This window comes from Pristiophorus japonicus, chromosome 5, assembly GCF_044704955.1.
Source record: "Pristiophorus japonicus isolate sPriJap1 chromosome 5, sPriJap1.hap1, whole genome shotgun sequence".
Taxonomy (NCBI): Eukaryota; Metazoa; Chordata; class Chondrichthyes; family Pristiophoridae; genus Pristiophorus; species Pristiophorus japonicus.
This window is the reverse complement of record NC_091981.1, coordinates 238,338,629-238,361,791: the sequence shown is the minus strand read 5'-3', so window position 1 is coordinate 238,361,791 and position 23,163 is coordinate 238,338,629. Positions and strand designations below refer to the sequence as shown.

Genomic DNA, 23,163 nt, shown 5'->3' with positions numbered 1-23,163 from the left:
TCATTGTAGACTCAGGGCCCAAGTTTGCCCAGGAGTTGCTCCGTTTTTTTTTGGAGCAACTAGATTTTTTTGGAGTATCTTAAAAATCGCAATTCTGCCCATTTAATTTGCTCCAGTGTAAGTGAGTTAGTTAGGTTTTTTTAGTTTCACTTTTATTTCAAAAGGGGGCGTGAACAGCCACTTACGCCTGTTTTGCCCATTTAACTAAGTTTAGACAGCTAAAAGTTACTCCAAACTAACTTAGGCCAGCGTATGAGGCCATTTGTGGCCGCACAGAAAAACCTTGCGTGTGAGCTAAGAAATCAGCGCAGGTAAGTACATTTAAAGCACCAAAAACAAATAAAAAATACAAGGCAGCTGAGAGTACTTGCACCTAGCACCAAGACTTACAAAGCACTAAACAACTAGATTAAAAATGGATTGGTAAACTAGCAAATACATTATAGCAAGTCCTATAAATAAGAGTTTTAGCCAAACTATTTTACAGAATTCTTTTTGAAAGTAGTTGAAAAGTAAACTTGAATATAAATCAAACAATAATTTAGGACCACATAATCAATCAATCAATAAATAAATAAACAAATAAAAAATAGAAGTCCTACCTTCAGCAAAGCTTTACTGCAGAAAAACACTAGCAGCTGGGTACTGTTGCACAGAATCGATACCGTTTCCTGCCCAGCTGCCGGCCAAATGGACAGTCCAGCTGGTGGGTGGCAGGGACCACCAGCAGCTGGAGACTGCAGCCTGGGATCCTTGGGTTTGGTCCCCAGTACTGGGAAGGGAGCATCATCCCTGGTCGGCGATTAGAAAGGCTGGCGGGATGCTATCGATTGGGAGACCTGGTAGGGTGGGAGCTACCGGTTGGATGGGGAGGCAGGGAGGCCTGTGACCAGGCTGGGTGGTGGGGGGTGGGGGGGGCCTCCGCGTCCCTGGCCATGCCGGGTTCTTTGACCTACTTTGGCCTCCGACGCACCTCTCCTGGCTGTCGGGTGGGTAGGCTTCAGACCACAGCTGGCGTCCGCTATCGGGAGGGAGCTGACATCGGGAAGGGTGGGGGGAGGCATGTCCGATCGTGGGGGCAGTCAGCTGATTACGGATGGTTTACAGGTAAGCTTGGTGGGCCGGGGGTAACACTCCTGCTCCTGTGAAGACAAATGTAGGTTCCTTGAAGTCGGATTCAGGAGAATTTATAATGGGGAACAAAGAAATGGCAGACCAATTGAACAAATACTTTGGTTCTGTCTTCACGAAGGAAGACACGAATAACCTTTCGAATGTACTAGGGTCTAGTGAGAAGGAGGAGCTGAGGGATATCCTTATTAGGCGGGAAATTGTGTTAGGGAAATTGATGGGATTGAAGGCTGATAAATCCCCGGGGCCTGATAGTCTGCATCCCAGACTACTTAAGGAAGTGGCCTTAGAAATAGTGGATGCATTGGTGATCATTTTCCAACAGTCTATCGACTCTGGATCAGTTCCTATGGACTGGAGGGTAGCTAATGTAACACCACTTTTTAAAAAAGGAGGGAGAGAGAAAACAGATATTTATAGACCGGTTAGCCTGACATCAGTCGTGGGGAAAATGTTGGAATCAATTATTAAGGATGAAATAGCAGTGCATTTGGAAAGCAGTGACAGGATTGGTCCAAGTCAGCATGGATTTATGAAAGGGAAATCATGCTTGACGAATCTTCTGGAATTTTTTGAGGATGTAACTAGCAGAGTGGACAAGGGAGAACCAGTGGATGTGGTGTATTTGGACTTTCAAAAGGCTTTTGACAAGGTCCCACACAAGAGATTGGTGTGCAAAGTCAAAGCGCATGGTATTGGGGGTAATGTACTGACGTGGATAGAGAACTAGTTGGCAGACAGGAAGCAGAGAGACGGAATGAACGGGTCCTTTTCAGAATGGCAGGCAGTGACTAGTGGAGTGCCGCAGGGCTCAGTGCTGGGACCCCAGCTCTTTACAGTATACATTAATGATTTGGAGGAAGGAATTAAGTGTAATATCTCCAAGTTTGCAGATGACACTAAACTGACTGGTGGTGTGAGCTGTGAGGGGGACGCTAAGAGGCTGCATGGAGTCTTGGACAGGTTAGGTGAGTGGGCAAATACATGGCAGATGCAGTATAATGTGGATAAATGTGAGGTTATCCATTTTGGGGGCAAAAACACGAAGGCAGAATATTATCTGAATGGTGGCAGATTAGGAAAAGGGGAGGTGCAATGAGACCTGGGTGTCATCGTTCATCAGTCATTGAAGGTTGGCATGCAGGTACAGCAGACGGTGTAGAAGGCAAATGGTATGTTGGTCGTCATAGCTAGGGGATTTGAGTATAGGAGCAAGGAGGTCTTACTGCAGTTGTACAGGGCCTTGGTGAGGCCTCACCTGGAATATTGTGTTCAGTTTTAGTCTCCTAATCTGAGGAAGGACGTTCTTGCTATTGAGGGAGTGCAGCGAAGGTTCACCAGACTAATTCCAGGGATGGCAGGTCTGTCATCTGAGGAGAGACTGGATCAACGGGGCCTTTATTCACTGGAGTTTAGAGGGATGAGAGGGGATCTCATAGAAACATATAAGATTCTGACGGGACTGGACAGGTTAGATGCGGGAAGAATGTTCCCGATGTTGGGGAGGTCCAGAACCAGGGGACATAGTCTTAGGATAAGGGGTAGGCCATTTAGGACTGAGATGAGGAGAAACTTCTTTACTCAGAGAGTTGTTAACCTGTGGAATTCCCTGTCGCAGAGAGTTGTTGATGCCAGTTCATTGGATATATTCAAGAGGGAGTTAGATATGGCCCTTACGGCTAAAGAGATCAAGGGCTATGGAGAGAAAGCAGGAAAGGGGTACTGAGGGAATGATCAGCCATGATCTTATTCAATGGCGGTGCAGGCTCGAAGGGCCGAATGGCCTACTCCTGCACCTATTTTCTATGTTTCTATGTTTCCTGACCCACAAGCAGTGCTGAAAAGACCCTTAACCTGTTTCATCCAGCCGATCTTATCTCCCTTCAGCAGCCGGGTTTCCCAGGTCAATGTGTGTGCGGCTGGATATGGCAGCGGGCTGCCGATGACCGAGCCCATTCGGCCAGGGCGAGGGGCGGCGTGCTTCCGGCCCCTCCCACAAAGCCTGCAGAGATTGTGGGGGCGAGGAGCTACTGCACATGCGCGCACACTCTAGCGCGCATGTGCAGAGGTCCCGGTACTGTTTTCAGCGCCAGGATCTGGCTCTGCCCCCCACTGCTTGTGCTGCGCCATGCCAAGGGCCTGCAACGTTCCAGCAGCGGGGAGAATACCGAGGTAAGTTTTAGGCGCGGTTTTTCTTCTACAAAGTCGGTGCACCTCTAAGCGGGGGTGCAAACTTGGGGCCCAATGTCTTTTTCAGTTCTCAATAGAAATCTCCTGCTATCTGCCATCTGGATATTCAGTATCTGCCTACCAGTGTTGCACTTTTTTAAATTCAGTTCACTGTCCCACTCTTTTATATGTGAGCAAAAGTCTGTGTTGGATAGATCAGTGCAGCAGATAGAGGAAGAAGTGAGGTCCAACCTTGAATCTACACCTATCAGTTATCCTTGAGAAGGTTTGAATGTGTAAAATTTTAAAATAACTAATTTTTTTTTTTAGTTGCATGTAGGAGCAGTGTGAAGCGCAAGCAGGAATTAGTGAAATTTGGTATTAAAAAGAGAGATTTCCTGGATTGCGAATAGTAATGAATTAATCAGTGGATTCATTTATGCAGAACAAATTTCAGTATCACAGGTGTTCAACTAACACTGCTGTTTAAACTACCACTTGTTTCTACTAGGTATCTGCTTGGTAGATAAGGGACAATGGAATGTGCTTTACAGATCAGTGGAAATTGCTTCTTCCAGTCATCATTTTAATATGGATCTTTGTACTACATGAATTTATTGTGGTGATTTATACTGCTTCCCAGTGCAGATTGACAGTTATATTTATCCTGCTTCCACTTCCAGTGGATTCTGCATAGCACCACTGCTTACAAATCTGCTTAGTGAAGAGTCTAAGGCATATATGTTGCTTAGCAAGTGGATTATAGCAGAAACTGGAAGCAAGTGGATTATGGCAAAAACTAGAAAGCATTCTGATTTTCAAATGGCAGTGTAAGTGCCATTAGTTAATAACTGAAGGCACTGGTTAGCCTCAAGAATGTAGACTTTGATAATCAATTTGTGTTTGACAAAATATGTCGGCAGTTTGAAGCCAGTTTTGCAACCTGAAGACGGTGCATGTTCTTTCAATTAGCGATTCTTTGAGTCATTGCCAAGTTAAATTTGAGCACATCAGTGGATTTACTCCTACCTCCCTTCCACAACAAGTTATATTTATAATGCACCTTTTAACGTAGTAAAATGTCCCAAGGCGTTTCACAGGAGCGTTGTAACACAAAATTTGACACAGAGCCACTTGAGATATTACAGCAGATGACCAAAAGCTTGGTCAAAGAAGTAGGTTTCAAGGAGCTTCTTAAGACCATAAGAAATAGGAGCAGGAGCAGGCCATTTGGCCCCTCAAGTCTGTTCCGCCATTCAATAAGATCATGGCTGATCTTCTACCTCAACTCCACTTTCCTGCACTATCCCCATATCCCTTGATTCCCTTAATATCCAAAAATCTATCGATCTCTGTCTTGAATATGCTCAACTACTAAGTCTCCACAGCCCTCTGGGGTAGAGAATTCCAAAGATTCACCACCCTCTGAGTGAAGAAATGTCTCCTCATCTCAGTCCTAAATGGCCGACCCCTTATTCTGATACTTTAACCCCTAGTTCTAGACACCCCAGCCAGGGAAAAGATCCTCCACCTTGTCAGGCCCTGTAATAATTTTGTATGTTTCAATGAGATCACCTCTCATTCTTCGAAACTCTAGAGAATGTAGGCCTAGTCTACTCAATCTCTTCTCATAGGACAATTTCCCCATTCTAGGAATCAGTCTGGTGAACCTTCGTTGCACTCCCTCTACGGCAGGTATATCCTTCCTTAGGTAAGGAGACCAAAACTGTACACAATACTCCAGGTGTGCTCTCCCCAGGGCCCTTTATAATAGCAGTTACATCTTTACTCTTATACTGAAATCTTCTTGTAATAAAGGCCAATATACTATTTACTTTCTTAATTGCTTGCTGTACCTGCATGTTAACTTTCAGTGATTTGTGTACAAGGACACCCAGGTTCCTCTGAACACCAACATTGCCCAATCTCTCACCATTTAAAACATACTCTGCTTTACTATTTTTCCTACCAAAGTGGATTACTTCACATTTCTCCACATTATAGGCCCGAACTTGGTCGACTCTAAGGCCCGCCCACTTCTTGGCGGTCCCCGAGCGGCACATACTTTTTCTCTGCCCGCTGCCGCTGGGGCCAGTCTGGAATGAGTTTCACCGCAGTTGTGGCAGCGGCAGGCAGCGGGAGTCGGCAGCCGGGAGCGCGGATGGCGGCTGCAATGGGCGGTATGTGCAGGCCTCTCAATTCAGAAGAATTCGAAGGCCGTGCACCGTGCATGCGTGAGACTTGGGGCAGGGGGGGGAGGTTGTTGAGGTGAATCAGGCTGATGGGACATCTGCGCATGCACTTAAATGATCATCATTCCTTTGCACCTGCCAGTCAGAGAGGGGTGAGTGTTGGGAATAGAGAGCAACAAAGTATTCAGCAGCCATTCATCTAGGCAATTAAAATGAGTGGACAAAAAGCTTCAAGGAAGACTGTTAAAACCAGGCCCAGAGCTCCCTGGTTTAATGAAGAAGAACTGGAGGAGTTTGTATCAGAGGTGGAACGCAGGTATAAAAACCTCACCTGAGACGGTCGTGGAAAGCCTCCACCACCCCAATACAGATGCATCTGGAGTGAGATTGGTGAGGCCGTATCCTCAATGGGCAACATTGCGTGGGATGGAGACCAATATAGGAAACGTTGGAACGATGTGTTGGCTCCAGCAAGAGTGAGTAACCATTTAATGGAACCCTCCCGTACAACTCCAAAAGGTTCTGTGCCAGAAGTGTCTGTGTGTGTGTGTGGCGCGTGAGCAAAAGGGGTCAAGGCTGCAGCGTTTCTTTCCACAGAAGAAAAAGACATCCAAGTCAGCAAGCCTTAGAGCCATAGGAGAAGGCCCAGCAGAGGTCAGAGTTGAGCAGCCTGGAGGAGTGTGCCTCGGCATTGGTGGGTGAGCAACGGCATGCAACCACAAAGGGTGATGCAGATCCCGTTATAGAGCACGGTAAGGTTAAACTAATCTCCAGTGTGCGTGACACTCATGTCATGAAAGGTCATGCAATCTTAAGTCAAAAGCGTTTTCATACACATTTTGTCGGCCATTCTTGGTGTGTCAAATAGCGATGGAACTCCTTGATGGCACAATGTGAGATTGGACGGCTCAAATGTCATCCTGACCAACCCCAAACCCCAGCAACGAGTCGGTCAGCAACGAGCAATGCATACCATCCACTTCGGGCACATAAAGGAGAAGTGTTATCCCAGGTTCTCCCTCCCAGGTTGTCACCAGCCCAAGACAGCGGCTCATTCATCCAACCCCCGTCCCCGTCCCCCCCGCCCCTCCCCAAGATCTCTCATGTCCATCGCACCAATGTCTACCAGCCAGAGTCAGGAAGCCGAGGAGGGAGAAGGGCCTGTAGTAGAGCCAATTGGGCTCAAGGAGCTGCAAGAGAAAGACATCAGCCTCCTGACATGTGTGCCACCTGTCCGGAGAGCCTCGGCGTCGGAGTCAGAATTCATGGGGTTTGAACTGGACGAACCAGAAACAAGAGCTGGCAAGTGCAGAGGTTGCCGTGTTAAATCAACCACGGTGCATTCACCCACACAGACCCAACAATCACCTGAGGATGCAGGACGGCTCGTGGCCATTAACGAGATAGTCCAGCTATCGAGGACGAGCGCCAAGCTAGGTCGCGATCTGCTGCAGACCACGGCTGGGTTAGCTGCCAGCATCGCGACATTTGCTCAACATCATACTGACAGCATGGAGCAACTCATTAGTGCAGTGGAGCGTAACAGAGTCTGTTGAGGCAAGCGATGGCTTCTGGCCAGGTCATGCAAGCCTCCGAGCCTGCAACCTCGAGGCACACAAATCCCGAGGAGCCGGACATGCCGGCTCCATCAATCACACCCCCTACCTTTTTGCCAAGACGGACTCATCTGCAGAGGTCCAGCTACCCTCCTGCACAACCTGATAAAGCAGAGGCGGTGAGGGGCAGGGGTACGGCACGTCGTGTTGAAGACGGAGCAAAGAAGAGGACGATGAGCCTCACATCGAAAGTGGTGTATATGCTCGTTAATGTTATGATCTGTCACTTTTGGAATGCTGCACTTTTCAATAAATTCACATTTTGTTCACCCACTCTTGGTCAGTGTCTCATTTTTACATAATGTGTGGTGCCTTCTGAGAAAAACACAGCTCTCCCTCTGGTGTTCTGCTGTATGAGGGATATCTTGCCCTCCACCTATGATTCTACTGTATAATTGATCCTTCCATCGGGCCATCTCACCACAAGTAAGGGTCACCAATGCAGGAAGGCTTTCATTCAATGACGATCAGTTAAACTACTTGCAGTGCACACATTAAGGCTTACACTTCACCCAACATTTTCTCATGCCAAACATCGCGTGGTGGGATCCCTAAGATGACATGTGGATCAGTGAAATTGCAGTCCATTATATGTTTTTTTTTACGTCTTCCATACCTCATGTCATGCTGTTCTCACTATCACATGACGAGGCCTGCCAGAGCTTTACATATTCTAACTCTCGCCCGTTTTCTCTGACCTAAGATCATTCCATATGCCCAGTCACAATCTGTCACTCAAAATCTTCCGCCTGAAATGGTTTCAAGACTCTTAGAACATAGAAACATAGAAAATAGGTGCAGGAGTAGGCTATTCGGCCCTTCTAGCCTGCACCGCCATTCAATGAGTTCATGGCTGAACATGCAACTTCAGTACCCCATTCCTGCTTTCTCGCCATACCCCTTGATCCCCCTAGTAGTAAGGACTACATCTAACTCCTTTTTGAATATATTTAGTGAATTGGCCTCAACAACTTTGTGGTAGAGAATTCCACAGGTTCACCACTCTGTGGGTGAAGAAGTTTCTCCTCATCTCGGTCCTAAATGGCTTACCCCTTATCCATGTGACCCCTGGTTCTGGACTTCCCCAACATTGGGAACATTCTTCCTGCATCTAACCTGTCTAAACCCATCAGAATTTTAAACGTTTCTATGAGGTCCCCTCTCATTCTTCTGAACTCCAGTGAATACAAGCCCAGTTGATCCAGTCTTTCTTGATAGGTCAGTCCCGCCATCCCGGGAATCAGTCTGGTGAACCTTCGCTGCACTCCCTCAATAGCAAGAATGTCCTTCCTCAGGTTAGGAGACCAAAACTGTACACAATACTCCAGGTGTGGCCTCACCAAGGCCCTGTACAACTATAGCAACACCTCCCTGCCCCTGTACTCAAATCCCCTCGCTATGAAGGCCAACATGCCATTTGCTTTCTTAACCGCCTGCTGTACCTGCATGCCAACCTTCAATGACTGATGTACCATGACACCCAGGTCTCGTTGCACCTCCCCTTTTCCTAATCTATCACCATTCAGATAATAGTCTGTCTCTCTGTTTTTACCACCAAAGTGGATAACCTCACATTTATCCACATTATACTTCATTTGCCATGCATTTGCCCACACACCTAACCGATCCAAGTCGCTCTGCAGCCTCATAGCATCCTCCTCGCAGCTCACACTGCCACCCAACTTAGTGTCATCCGCAAATTTGGAGATACTACATTTAATCCCCTCGTCTAAATCATTAATGTACAGTGTAAACAGCTGGGGCCCCAGCACAGAACCTTGCAGTACCCCACTAGTCACTGCCTGCCATTCTGAAAAGTACCCATTTACTCCTACTCTTTGCTTCCTGTCTGACAACCAGTTCTCAATCCATGTCAGCACACTACCCCCAATCCCATGTGCTTTAACTTTGCACATTAATCTCTTGTGTGGGACCTTGTCGAAAGCCTTCTGAAAGTCCAAATATACCACATCAACTGGTTCTCCCTTGTCCACTCTACTGGAAACATCCTCAAAAAATTCCAGAAGATTTGTCAAGCATGATTTCCCTTTCACAAATCCATGCTGACTTGGACCTATCATGTCACCTCTTTCCAAATGCGCTGCTATGACATCCTTAATAATTGATTCCATCATTTTACCCACTACCGATGTCAGGCTGACCGGTCCATAATTCCCTGTTTTCTCTCTCCCTCCTTTTTTAAAAAGTGAGGTTACATTGGCTACCCTCCACTCGATAGGAACTGATCCAGAGTCAATGGAATGTTGGAAAATGACTGTCAATGCATCCGCTATTTCCAAGGCCACCTCCTTAAGTACTCTGGGATGCAGTCCATCAGGCCCTGGGGATTTATCGGCCTTCAGTCCCATCAATTTCCCCAACACAATTTCCCGACTAATAAGGATTTCCCTCAGTTCCTCCTTCTTACTAGACTCTCTGACCCCTTTTATATCCGGAAGGTTGTTAGTGTCCTCCTTAGTGAATACCGAACCAAAGTACTTGTTCAATTGGTCCGCCATTTCTTTGTTCCCCGTTATGACTTCCCCTGATTCTGACTGCAGGGGCTCTACGTTTGTCTTTACTAACCTTTTTCTCTTTATATATCTATAGAAACTTTTGCAATCCGTCTTAATGTTCCCTGCAAGCTTCTTCTCATACTCCATTTTCCCTGCCCTAATCAAACCCTTGGTCCTCCTCTGCTGAGTTCTAAATTTCTCCCAATCTCCGGGTTCGCTGCTATTTCTGGCCAATTTGTATGCCACTTCCTTGGCTTTAATACTATCCCTTATTTCCCTTGATAGTCACGGTTGAGCCACCTTCCCTTTTTTATTTTTACGCCAGACAGGAATGTACAATTGTTGTAGTTCATCCATGCGGTCTCTAAATGTCTGCCATTGCCCATCCACAGTCAACCCCTTAAGTATCATTCGCCAATCTATCCTAGCCAATTCACGCCTCATACCTTCAAAGTTACCCTTCTTTAAGTTCTGGACCATGATCTCTGAATTAACTGTTTAACTTGTAGAGCATCTCCACTGAATCTTTCAACGTTCATTGCCGCTTTCTCTACCATACTTTCCCTTCAACGGTCTAATCTGGAATTACATATCTCAACTCTGTGCAGCTAGAGGTCCATCACATTACTTTTTCTGCGCCACTGTTAATGCTGCTGCATGTGCACAATACCCAGGATGTGAAGCGCTGCAGCGCACTGAGCGATTCTCCCTGCTCAGGGAGCCAGCTCTCAGCCAGCTCAGACCAGCTTTTTGCCAGCGGTCCTTCTGGTGGGCAGTAGGGCAATCTTCGTCCATGGTGCCTGAAGAAAATCCCGAATTTCCAGCCTCCAGCGTGGGTGGCAGCAAGCAGCACCTGAGAAACCTCCGCAAGGAATCTCCCAGCGGGCAGCAGATGGGCGAGACCGGAGGAATCGACAAAAAAAAACGTTATTTCGCCGGCTGTGGGCGGAACCTTGACCAAGTCCGGGCCCTATATTCCATTTGCCATTTCTTGCTCACTCACTTAACCTGTCTATGTCCCCATGAAGCCTCTTTGCATCCCCCATCACAACTTACATTCCCACCTAGCTTTGTATCATCAGCAAACTTGGATATATTATATTTGGTCCTCTTATCCAAATCATTGCTATAGACTGTGAATAGCTGATGCCCCAGCACTGATCCTTGCGGTACTCCACTAGTTACAACCTGAAATGACCCATTTTATCCTACTCTCTGTTTTCTGTCCGATAACCAATCCTCAATCCATGCCAGTATATTACCCCCAGTCCGAAGAGTCTTAATTTTGTTGAATAACCTGTTTTATGGCACCTTATCGAATGCCTTCTGAAAATCCAAATACACCACATCCACTGGTTCCCTCTTGTCTATTCTGCTAGTTACAACCTCAAAAAAAGATTTGTCAAACATAATTTCCCTTTCAGAAATCTATATTGATTCTGCCCAATCATATTATTTTCTAAGTGCCCTGTTACCATGTCCTTTAATAATAGATTAAAGCATTTTCCCTACTACTGATGTCCGGCTAACTGGTCTGCAGTTCCCATTTTCTCTCTCCCTCCTTAAATAGTGGGATTGCATTTGCTACCTTCCAATCCGTGGGAACTGTTCTAGAAACTATGGAATTTTGAAAAATGACAACCATTGCATCTACTATCTCCATAGCTACCTCTTTTAAAGATGTAGGCCATCAGTCCCATTAATTTCTCCAGTACTACTTTTTTTTTACTAATACTAATTTCTTTCAGTTCCTCCTCATTCTTGCTAGACCCATGGTTCCCCACTATTTACGGGAAGATTTTTGCGTCTTCTTCCATGAAGACTGACCACAAAGTATTTATTTGATTTCTCTGCCATTTCCTTATTCCACATTATACTTTCTCCTGTCTCAGCCTATAAGGGACCCATATTTACTTTCACTAATCTTTCCTTTTTTACATACCTATAGAAGCTTTTATAGTCTGTTTTTATGTCTCTCGCTAGTTTACTCTCTAATTCTATTTTATTTCTCTTTATCAATGTCTTGGTCCTCCTTTACTGAATTCTAAAATCCTCCCAATCCTCAGGCTAGGAGAAAAAAGAGGTTGAAGGAGGGAATTCCAGAGCTTACAGCATTGGCAGCTGAAGCAAGGCTGCGAATGGTGGAGAAATTAAAACTAGGTATAGAAACGTAGAAAATAGGTGCAGGAGTAGGCCATTTGGCCCTTCGAGCCTGCACCACCATTCAATAAGATCATGGCTGATCATTCCCTCAGTAACCCTTTCCTGCTTTCTCTCCATACTCCTTGATCCCTTTAGCCGTAAGGGCCATATCTAACTCCCTCTTGAATATATCCAATGAACTGGCATCAACAACACTCTGCGGCAGGGAATTCCATAGGTTAACAACTCTCTGAGTGAAGAGGTTTCTCCTTATTTCAGTCCTAAATGGCCTATCCCTTATCCTTAGACTGTGTCCCCTGGTTCTGGACTTCCCCAACTTCGGGAACATTCTTTCCGCATCTAATCTATCCAGTCCTGTCAGAATCTTATGTTTCTATGAAATCCGCTCTCATCTTTCTAAACTCCAGTGTATAAAGGCCCAGTCGATCCAGTCTCTCCTCATATGTCAGTCCAGCCATCCCGGGAATCAGTCTGGTGAACCTTCGCTGCACTCCCTCAATAGCAAGAATGTCCTTCCTCAGATTAGGAGACCAAAACTGAACACAATATTCCAGGTGAGGCCTCATCAAGGCCCTGTACAACTGCAGTATGACCTCCCTGTTCCTATACTCAAATCCCCTAGCTATGAAGGCCAACATGCCATTTGCCTTCTCCACCGCCAGTTGTACCTACATGCCAACTTTCAATGACTGATGAACCATGACACCCAGGTCTCGTTGCACCTCCCCTTTTCCTAATCTGCCACCATTCAGATAATATTTTGCCTTCGATTTTTTTTGTCCCCAAAGTGGATAACCTCACATTTATCCACATTATACTGCATCTGCCATATATTTGCCCACTCACCTAACCTGTCCAAGTCACCCTGCAGCTTCTTAGCGTCCTCCTCATAGCTCACACCGCCACCCAGTTTAGTGTCATCTGCAAACTTGCTCAAGAGAGCAGAATTAGAGGAGCGCAGATATCTGAGGGTTGTGGGGATGGATGAGATTACAGAGAAAGGAAGAGACGTGGAAGGATTTGAAAACAAGGATGAGAATTTTAAAATCGAAATGTTGCTTAACCGGGAGCCAAAGTAGGTCAGCCAGCACAAGGATGATGGGTGAATGGGACTTGGTGTGAGTTAGGACACAGGCAGCAGAGTTTTAGATTACCTCAAGTTTACGGAGGGTAGAACGTGGGATGCCAACCAGGAGTGTATTGGTATAGTCAAGTCTAAAGGTGACAAAGGCATAGATGAGGGTCTCAGCAGCAGATGAGCTATGGCAGGGGCGGAGTCGGGTGATGTTCCGGAAGTGGAAATAGGCAGTCTTCATGATGGCGGAATATGTGGTCGAAGCTTATCTCGGGGTCAAATATGACAGCATGGTTCCATTCCTAAAGTAGCCAACATCTGCAGTGAAACTTTAAATGTGACAATTTTTGTGGCAAACCAGGTTTCAGTACAAAATGATGCAGCTTGTAATTGTGTCAATTTTCTTGGAAGGAGAGTGAGATCGGAGAGAATTCCTGTAATGTTTTCATCATTGGCTATTCCTTCCCCCAAAGCATTGTATGGAGATTTTATTTTTATTTAGAGCTGTGCAGAAATGTAGAAAAATTGGAATCAACAACTTGCATTTAAATAGCGCTTTTAATATAGAAAAATGTTCCAAAGCATTGCGCAGAGGCATAATCCAAAAAAATGGGACGACAGAGAAGGAGATATTGGGAAGGTGGCTAAACGCTTGGACAAAAAGATGGATTTTAAGGAGGAGATGGAGGTGGAGCAGTGAAGAGATTTCGGAAGGGAACCATAATCATAGGAAAAAAAATCTGCTGTATCATGTGCTTGACTACCATGACGTAGTCTTCTTACAACCTAAAGAAGGATATTATTTGGTTGAATCAGTCATCTCTAGTGCGATGAATGGGACCAGAACCTTATTGCCAAAAATTACTCCATAGTGGAATTCCCATTTCAAAGGAGAGCTGAAAATGCTATGAGCATAAAAATTACATATTTCAATATATTTTTCATTAACATGGTACTCTGGTTCTTCATGAACACTGTTCTGGTATGCAGTAGTTACATTTTAATCATTGTGTAACAACATATGAAATTTGCTTTCTTTTAAAAGTAGAGGCAACACCAAAGGGGTGGGATGTGAATTTGTACCAACATTCTCTCCACGGCCAGATCGATCGCAACAGTTTTACATGGTCAAATGCCAAATTCATTGTTTGCAGTGATTACAAAGTTGTAAACTGGTGTCATCACACCTCGAACCCTCACCCCACCTCACTCATTGCTGTCAAGCCCATGTCCTACCACTATTCCTGAGATACCAGGGATCCACTAGTGAGCTAAACATCTCTTTCTACCCTTCAGTCTGCCGAACCCCAGATCCACCCTCCACCATGATGCCAAACCCCAATAACCCTACTGCAGTACTGTCAAAGCCCCGTGTATTCAGCAGTGCTACCAAAGTGCTGGTAAACCGCTCTGCCATAGTCAGTAATGCAAAATACTAGATATTTAACCCCAATGGTTAACATCTTGCATACCATCTTGTTTCTTTAGTTTTAAAGTTGTATTCTCAACTTTAAAACTAGCAAGGGATTAAAAATTAGAAAAATAATTTGCATTCATATAGTGCCTGTCATGATCTCAGGATGTTCCAAAGCACTTTACAGCCAATTAAGTACTTTTGAAGTGTAGTTATTGTTGTACAGTAAGAAACACAGCTTGAGTTTACACACAGCAAGACCCCACAAATGGCAATCTGATCAATGACCAGATAATCTGTTATAGTGATATTGGTTGAGGGATAAATATTGGCCAGGAAATTGGGAGAACTTCCCTGTTCTTCTTAGAATAATGCCGTGGGATTGTATATATCCACCTAAGAGGGCAGGCAGGTCCTCTAACATCACATCCAACAGTGCAGTACTCCCTCAGTACTGCACTGGAGTGTCGGCCTAGATTTTGCACTCGAGTCTCGAGTGGGACTTGAACCCACAACCTTCTGACTGAAATCCAACCCCCCCCCTCCCCAATTTATACTTTAACACAGCCTTGTGACAGTATATCAACAACCTTTGCTGTCGTTATATCATGCTTCCTTGACTTTCTAAGGGGAAATACCAGTTCAGTGAGCATAGATGAGAGAAAGCTATGTGAGCTTTCTTTTCCCCATGGTGGGACACTTGCTTCCAAAAGGTGTTCCATTTAGGAGCCCAGATAGTGACTGCCAGTTGAGCAGATTGAATCTGAAAGGTAAGACTTGGACTCAAATTTCCACACGTTTAGCTATTAGGCTGCCTAACATCGTGTAGTTGTTGATGGCAAACATAGGTAATGAATACATCTGTTTATCCTGTTTTTACAGTGACTCTGTGCTGGAGCTTTGTGTTATGCCAAAAGATGAAGACATCCTGCAGCTGGTAAGTTTTATAGTGTTTAACTTGTTGCTTGCAAGGTGGAGTTTGTTGAAAGTAGATCAATCTGTTTTACAGATGTCAGTATAAGCAGGTTATTAAGATTTTTGGTCATAGCTGGGCTATTTTGAAGCTCAAGTTTAACATCTAATATTCATCTTTAGCTATCTTAGGTATTGTCTGTATTTAGATATCCAGAGTTCAGCTTTATATTCCAGTTGTGGTGAAACTTTCTCTAAAGTTATATCTGAAATGTTGTACACAGAAACTAATTTTCCGTGCTATCATTATCTGTGTCCTCAATCACTCCAAACATTTTGTGAATAATGGGGGACTAGAAGGAATTGGGGCTGCCAGTACTTTTTTCTCTGATCCCCTCTGATTTGCTTCTTTCTGGCAAGATCAGATTAAATTGGAACAGCTAGTTTGCTGGCTCAGAGCTTCCTGACCCACCTGTTTTCAACTCCAGCTGCTGGACTCAACTTAAACCTAACAAAAAATGTTCCCCAAATGCCAACTGTGGCATATTATATTTTGAATACCCTAATGTTTTTACTTCTAATGCTTCACTTGGTAGATTATTACGAACATAAGAAATAGGAGCAGGAGTAGGCCATTTGACCCCTCGAACCTGCTCCGCCATTTACTAAGATCATGGCTGATCTGATCATGGACTCAGCTCCACTTCCCTGCCCGCTCTCCATAACCCTTTATTCCCTAAGGTGACTAATGAGTCCAATATGGATCTATATAGACTCTGTCACAGGTGGGGCAGGTGGTGGTTGAAGGGGTGGGTGGGTGCTTGATTTGTCTTACGCTCCTTCCGCTGTTTGTGCTTGGCTTCTGTGTGCGACGATGAAGAGACTCTGAAGTGTTCACCGCCTTCTCAAATGCTTCTCCTCCACTCTGAGTGGTCTTGGGTCAGGGATTCCCAAGAATTGGTAGAGTGTTACCTTTTTTCAAGGAGGCTTTGAGGGTGTCCTTGAAGCATTTTCTCTGCCCGCCTGGAACTTGCTTGCCGTGACGGAGCTCGGAGTAGGGTGCTTTTTTTGGGAGTCTTGTATCAGGCATGCGGACAATGTGGCCGTCCATCGGAGCTGTTTGAGCGTGATCAATGCTTCGATGCTGGGGATGTTGGCCTGAGAGAGATATCACGTTGGTACACCTATCCTGCCAATGGATTTGCAAAATTTTGTGGAGGCAGCGTTGGTGGTACTTCTCCAGTGCTTTGAGGTATCTGCTGTACATTGTCCACATCTCTGAAGCATATAGGATGATGGGTATCACTACTGCTCTGTAGACCATGAGCTTGGTGCTGGGTTTGAGATCTTGGTCTTCAAACACTCTTTTCCTCAGGCGACCGAAGGCGGCACTGGCACACTGAAGATGGTGTTGGATTTCATTATTGATGTCTGCCCTCGCTGACAGAATGCTCCCAAGGTATGGAAAGTATTCCACACTGTCGAAGCTCACGTCATGGATCTTGATAATCGGGGGCAGTACTGTTTGGCGGGGGCAGGTTGGTAGGGAACCTTTGCCTTATGGATGTTTAATGTAAGGCCCAGTCTCTCCTACACTGCAGTGAAGGTGTCAACGATGATGTGGAGTTCGGCCTCCAAGTGTGCACAAACGCAAGCGTCGTCTGCATGCTGTAATTCAATGACAGAGGTTGGAACAACCTTGGTTCTGAACTGGAGGTGATGGAGGTTGAACAATTTCCTGTTCATCCTGTACATTAGCTCCACTCCAGCAGGGAACTTGTTAAAAGTGAGATGAAACGTTGCAGTGAGAAAGATTGAGAGGAGCTTTGGTGCAATGACACAGCTTTGCTTGACCCCAGTCTCCTCTTGTATTGGGTCTGTGGTAGATCTGTTGGTAAGGATCACGGCTTGCATGTTATCGTGAAGCAGGCGGAGGTTAGTGACAATTTTTGAGGACAGCCGAATTTGAGGAGGACACTCCATATTCCTTCTCGGTTGACAAAGTCGAAGGCCTTTGTGAGGTCAAAGAAGGCCATGTACAGAGGTTGATGCTGCTCCCTACATTTTTCTTGGATTTGTCGTGTGGTGAAAATCATGTCTGTTGTGCCTCTTAATGGACAGAGTCTGCATTGTGACTGGGAGAAGCTCTTCAGCCACTGGGAGGAGACGATTGAGGAAGATTCTTGCGATAACTTTCCCTGTGGCAGACAGCAGGGAAACTCCTCTGTAATTACCACAATCGGACTTGTCACCTGTCGTGAAGATAGTCACGATAAGGCATCTCTGAAATTCCCTGGCATGCTCTCCTCCTTCCAGATAAGAGAGATGAGGTGATGGATTCGCGCCAAGAGTACTTCTCCGCCATGCTTTAGTACTTCGGTGGAGATTCCATCTGCTCCTGAGGCCTTGTTGTTTTTCAGCTGTCAGATGGCCTTTTGAACCACATGCTGGGCTGGTATTGTGCCGAGATGATGGCAGGTAGCATGCTGTGGGAAGTAGTCAAGCATACTCGCGTCAAAGACGGAGTCTTAGTTCAGGAGATCTTCGAAGTGCTCCTTCCAGTGGGCACTGACTGCCTCTCTGTCCTCGATGAGCACCTCATCGTTTTTAGCTCTCAGTGGAATAGGATCTTGAGTGGTTGGGCTGTAGATGGTCTTGATTGCGCTAATAAATCTACACACGTCGTGATTGTCGGCTAGTTGCTGATCTCCTGCGCTCTTTCCACCCACCATCTGTTCTTTAGGTCACAAGTTTTTTGTTGCGCCTCGGCCTTCAGTTGTCTGTGGGTCTGTTTTCTTTCTCTCGAGTTGTGATGATGTTTCCAATTCATGAATGTCCTGCGTTTATGGTTTATTAGCTCCTGGATCTCCTGGTTGTTCTCATTGAACCAGTCTTGATGTTTTCTGGTAGAGTAACAAAGAGTCTCTTCACGTGCTAGTTATGGTGGACTTGAGGGCAGACCAGGCACTATGGACACTCTGCAGCTCCGGTTTGTTAGAAGTCGTCAGCTTGGCTGTGAGTTGTTGACTGAATAGGGCTTTCTTTCTGCTCATAGGATGTGGGACACTGACCGAAAAATTGGTTTTCTCAATACGTTCTATAAATTCAGAAGTTCATCTCAAGCATTAGTACGTTAAATATAAGTTGTTGTTGTTCCTCCAAACAATCCCAAATCTCAGTTATTGGAACAAAAAGGAGTGATCTGCAACCAGTCGGTGATGTGCCCTATACTACCATACTTCAGCTCATATGCCAGTGCCTCAGAGGTCAATGCATCCACTATCTTCTGGAGCAGTAGTGCTATCCTGATGACCATAAACAACTCATCAAGCAGCCAACCCTTGATTGGCATGGGTGATTCCGCTGATTTCATAGATCATTCTTCATTTCCAGTTCCAGCTCTTGCACTGGTTCTTGGCTTCCTCATTGCTGGCCTGTTCCAATCACTGTAACTTCTTGGTTCGGTGATGCCTGTCATTTCTTGATCAGTTTGAAGCAGCCCAAACTCACTTTATCTCTGTTAATAACCTCAGTAAATGTAATCTAGTTGCCTGATGGAACTTTATTGAAAAGAAACATCAACTACTGTCTTCTTCCCTTCTCCAGCAAACACTACTTCTGTTATTTTGCCAAAGCCATCTCTCAGAATTCCTATGAATCCTCCTTTCTGCCTGTCTTCTGTCCCGATAGTAAAGTTGACATCTTTTCTAAAGAGAAATCTGACTTTATGGCTCACTCTTTTTCCTCTAACTGTACTCTCATTGATGTTAGTAAAGAGCCGATTTCTATTTCTCAATTCTATTCTCCTGGGTCTGTTGGATCCTCCAGTAATCCCACCTATCATCCTTGTGATGTCTGGCTCTGACCTTTCTCTGATCTTTCGGATGAGATGTTAAACCGAGGCCCCATCTGCCCTCTCAAGTGAATGTAAAAGATCCCATGGCACTATTTCGAAGAAGAGCAGGGGAGTTATCCCCGGTGTCCTGCCCAATATTTATCCCTCAATCAACATAACAAAAGCAGATTATCTGGTCATTATCACATTGCTGTTTGTGGGAGCTTGCTGTGTGAAAATTGGCTGCCGCATTTCCTACATTACAACAGTGACTGCACTCCAAAAATACTTAATTGGCTGTAAAGCGCTTTGAGACGTCCAGTGGTCTTGAAACGTGTGATATAAATGCAAGTCCTTCTTCTTTGCTAGCTCTTCAATCTCTATTAGAATACCTTTCTTTCTTGGAAATTTGCTTATGTTCATCCTATTCCTAAGAGAGATTATTCCGCGTATCCTTCAAATTATTGAACTATTGCCCTTGCATCAGCATGTTTTAAAGTTAGGAAGAAAAATAAATGATCCACTTGTTCATAATTTGCTATTGTCAGTATGATTTCTGGTATAGTATTGACTGTTGTGTATATCTGGCTCTTTAACACTTTGGTGAACCATGTTCGGATTGGGGAAAGATTGGAATTGATGCAGCCCAGGGATCAGCGCTGGGTCTGCTTTATTTTGCAATAGATCAATGATTGGCATAGGGAGCCCAATATTGAAATTTGCACTGGCACAAAAGTAGGAGATTTGGAAAACTGAGGAGGACTGTAAAAGATTATAGGAGAACATAGACGGGAAAACAGTTGGCAGATACAATTTAATATGGGGAAGTGTGAAGTAATACATTTTGGGAGGAAAACAAGGAATGGCAGTACAGGTATAAATTCAATGGGAAGATGCAGAAGAGTGTGGATGAACAGACACCAAGGGGTTCAAACACACAATTTTGTGAAAGTGCAGGCACAGGTAGATAAAGTCATAATAAAGATCAGTAGCATTTTGGGTTTTATACATGGGGGAACGGAATACAAGAGTAAAGAAGTAATAAATCTGTACACGGCAGGGTGTTAGATATAACCAATGTATGGCTATCTCTGGTCACTTTAATAATCAGGATCGACTGTAAACCAATATGGTGGGTATATTGTATTTAATCAGACACTAGTTATACAGCAAAAACATACGATCGTGACAAGTAGCTGGTACCGATCCGATCGGACAAATGGCTGGCGCACGTGAGTAGTTCTCTGGCTTGTGGCCTCTCTTCCTTTTCCTTTTGTCTATAGCCTCCTTCGGTAAGCATGGGATTATTCTCGAAGAGTGTTCGACCAACCCAACTTCTGGTTGTTCCCTTCACTCTCTGTGAGGACAACTCTCAGGAGGTTACTTTGATTCTATTTTTAGGGGTGGGCCTGAAATGGGATATTGATGAGACCTTTTGGCCCACAAAGATTCCCCTATAAACTCAATACCCAATGGGGCTTCAAGTTCTTTGTCACAATTCTTGAATCAAAGCCCTCCCTATGTCTTATGATCTTGTTCACGTCTTTCCTGTTTATACTTTCCCAGGGTTACTTCATTGGAATTTGTGTCTTATTTCCCTATTCTCTCTGGTATAATTAGCACAAGGCTTGGCCCAGTACTTCAACCATGAGGCCCAAAGCCACAGCTGTCGTACTTCAATCGGTCATTACCTGCTTTACGACCTAAAAAACGACTTCATGTTTACGTTAACTTCCCCAACTTCCTTCCATGCTGTCTTTTTATACTAATTAACTTTTACTTATTTTTGCAAGCAGTTCTGTTCAGCTAACTCCAGTTCCCACCGTAGCATTATAACTTGATTGTTATTCATAATATAGAGCGTAGTTGGTTAAATTAAAAATTTAAAGATAATTGCTGTCACAGTGCAGAATGCTATCATAGGCGGTCTCTCGAAACAAGGATGACTTGCTTCCACGCCAAAAAAGGATGAGTTCAGAGGTGTTTCAATGAAGGACCCAAACTACATCCTGAAGGATGGAAGATGCCTCTGTGTGGCCGTTACACACCAGCCAACACACGAGCTTGACTGAGCTCGGTCTTGGTCCAGTGGCAAGGATTACCCAAGACGACTGGAGACCAGCTCTACTGCATGGACCTAGTGCACACACATATCGCAGAGTGGGTTGGCCCGTGCTGCCCCTGTGCACCTGGCTCTGAACTCACGCCTCCCCTGGGCCCCGATCATGTCCCTCTAGATTCTCTCGCCGCTCCTTCGCTTCGACCTCGCCGTTCTTGCTGTACCTGCCCACGCTCCAATCACCGACCTGGACGACAGCACTCTTCGCTGCCATTGCCCTCCTGCACCAGCTCGCGATGCTCCCTGAAGGGGCCTCCACGCCACTCCTTTTATGGCCCCGACCTGCCTCTGGTGTTCTCACGCAGGTCGGGCCTCCATGCTTCTATAACATCCACAGGAAACCAAAACATTCACACATTTGAAGCATCTATCCAGCCATCCTAATACTAGCCTGAAAAGTCTTTTTGTCTCCAGCTCTAACACTATAATATAAACACAGCATTATTCGTGTCACAGATTTGTTCGCATAACCATATACATTTTGGACACCCCTGATTGGTAACAAAGGCTTGGGTTTGCGTATTATGTGCAATGTTGGGTGCCCCATTATAGAAAGGACATTAAAGCTATGCCTCTCCAATAACTTGACAGGGTCTGAAATAGAAACATAGAAAGTAGGTGCAGAAGTTATATATATATATATATAACCAACTGGCCTCAACAACTTTCTGTGCACTTTTAAAGAAATCATAATTGTCTCCCATTAAGTATATGTTCATGGATAACTTAGTTTCTTCTCCAATCATTCTTTATGATCTTTTCATTCTTTAACTCGAGTCTCTCTGCATTTCCAGATTGTAACTTCTCTCCCACTCTACATCTTTGACACCTTTCTGCTCATCATCCGACCATATCCACTTTTCTGGTAATTATTCTGCTTCACAATCAGCAATTTGCTTCAGTTTACATGTCTGCAAAAACATAATTGCTTATCTCTTTCATTCGAGAGCTAATGCCTCACCTATTGCCAATCTTCTCCTCACCATCTGTTCTGATTTCAAATGGAACTCCCACATCTCTGTTGTTAACGCCGTCTTCAGGAAGCTTAGTTTATTCATTTGAGTCCTTTTTTCTCCTGGAGAGTTTTATCACTTTGGAAGGCCCATGTCCTCACTTCATCTGCATTATGTTGGAATCAAGGCTCATCACAGTCTCCTTTCATTCCAAGGACCTTGAAACTCTGGAACTCTTGATCCATTCATTGGGCTGAATTTTCAGCTCGCCTACGCCGCTTAGCACCCCGGAGGCGTAACGGCGGGCGTCCAGCTTTTACTGCCTGGCCGGCAAATTCGGCTCATGGTTTACGGCGGTGCAAAAACTTATCGCCCCGCCCTACAGTTTCACTGAGATCATGACGTCAATCGCCATGCAACACTCCACTAACGCCGCGGATGCAAAATTAAGCCCTAACACCTCATTTAATGCTCCCCCATTAAACGTCTGAAAAACCAGGCGTTCCTAGGGTGCGGCAGGCAGTATTAGCAGCATTTTTAAATGGAAGGATGAGGATCCTACATTGTAGATCACATTGACTGCAACAGTTATGCATATCATGCTGCGTGAAGCTCCGACTTACAAACGGCACTTTTATCTGCCATTACAGTGCCCTTACAGGGTGAATGTGAAAAATGTAAAGGGGGCATTACTTGTTCGCAAGCACAACATGCTCCATGCTATTGCCAGGCAGCATCAAGCTAGAAGATGGGGTCTTGGCCATGTTGGCCCATGGATGAGGAGAAGCTGAAGATGTCTGGGGAGGAGGGCTTACCCCCCATGGGTTTACAGGCACCAACGCTAATAGGAACATAGGAATTAGGAACAGGAGTAGGCCATCTAGCCCCTCGAACCTGCTCCGCCATTCAATAAGATCATGGCTGATCTGGCCGTGGACTCAGCTCCACTTACCCGCCCTCTCCCCATAACCCTTAATTCCCTTATTGCTTAAAAATCTATCTATCTTTGACTTGAAAACATTCAATGAGCCAGCCTCAACTGCTTCCTTGGGCAGAGAATTCCACAGA

At 45.1% G+C, this 23,163-nt stretch overlaps 1 protein-coding gene across 7 annotated transcripts in view; it reads left to right on the top strand.

Moving 5' to 3' along the window:
• Positions 1 to 23,163, top strand: part of arhgap21a (Rho GTPase activating protein 21a) — a 306,788-nt gene that overhangs the window by 191,492 nt on the left and 92,133 nt on the right. For all 7 annotated transcript variants that reach the window (XM_070881436.1, XM_070881434.1, XM_070881435.1 and 4 more), the window contains one exon: positions 15,159 to 15,213. In XM_070881436.1, the coding sequence (XP_070737537.1) occupies positions 15,159 to 15,213 (55 nt within the window). The remainder of the gene's footprint in view (positions 1 to 15,158; positions 15,214 to 23,163) is intronic.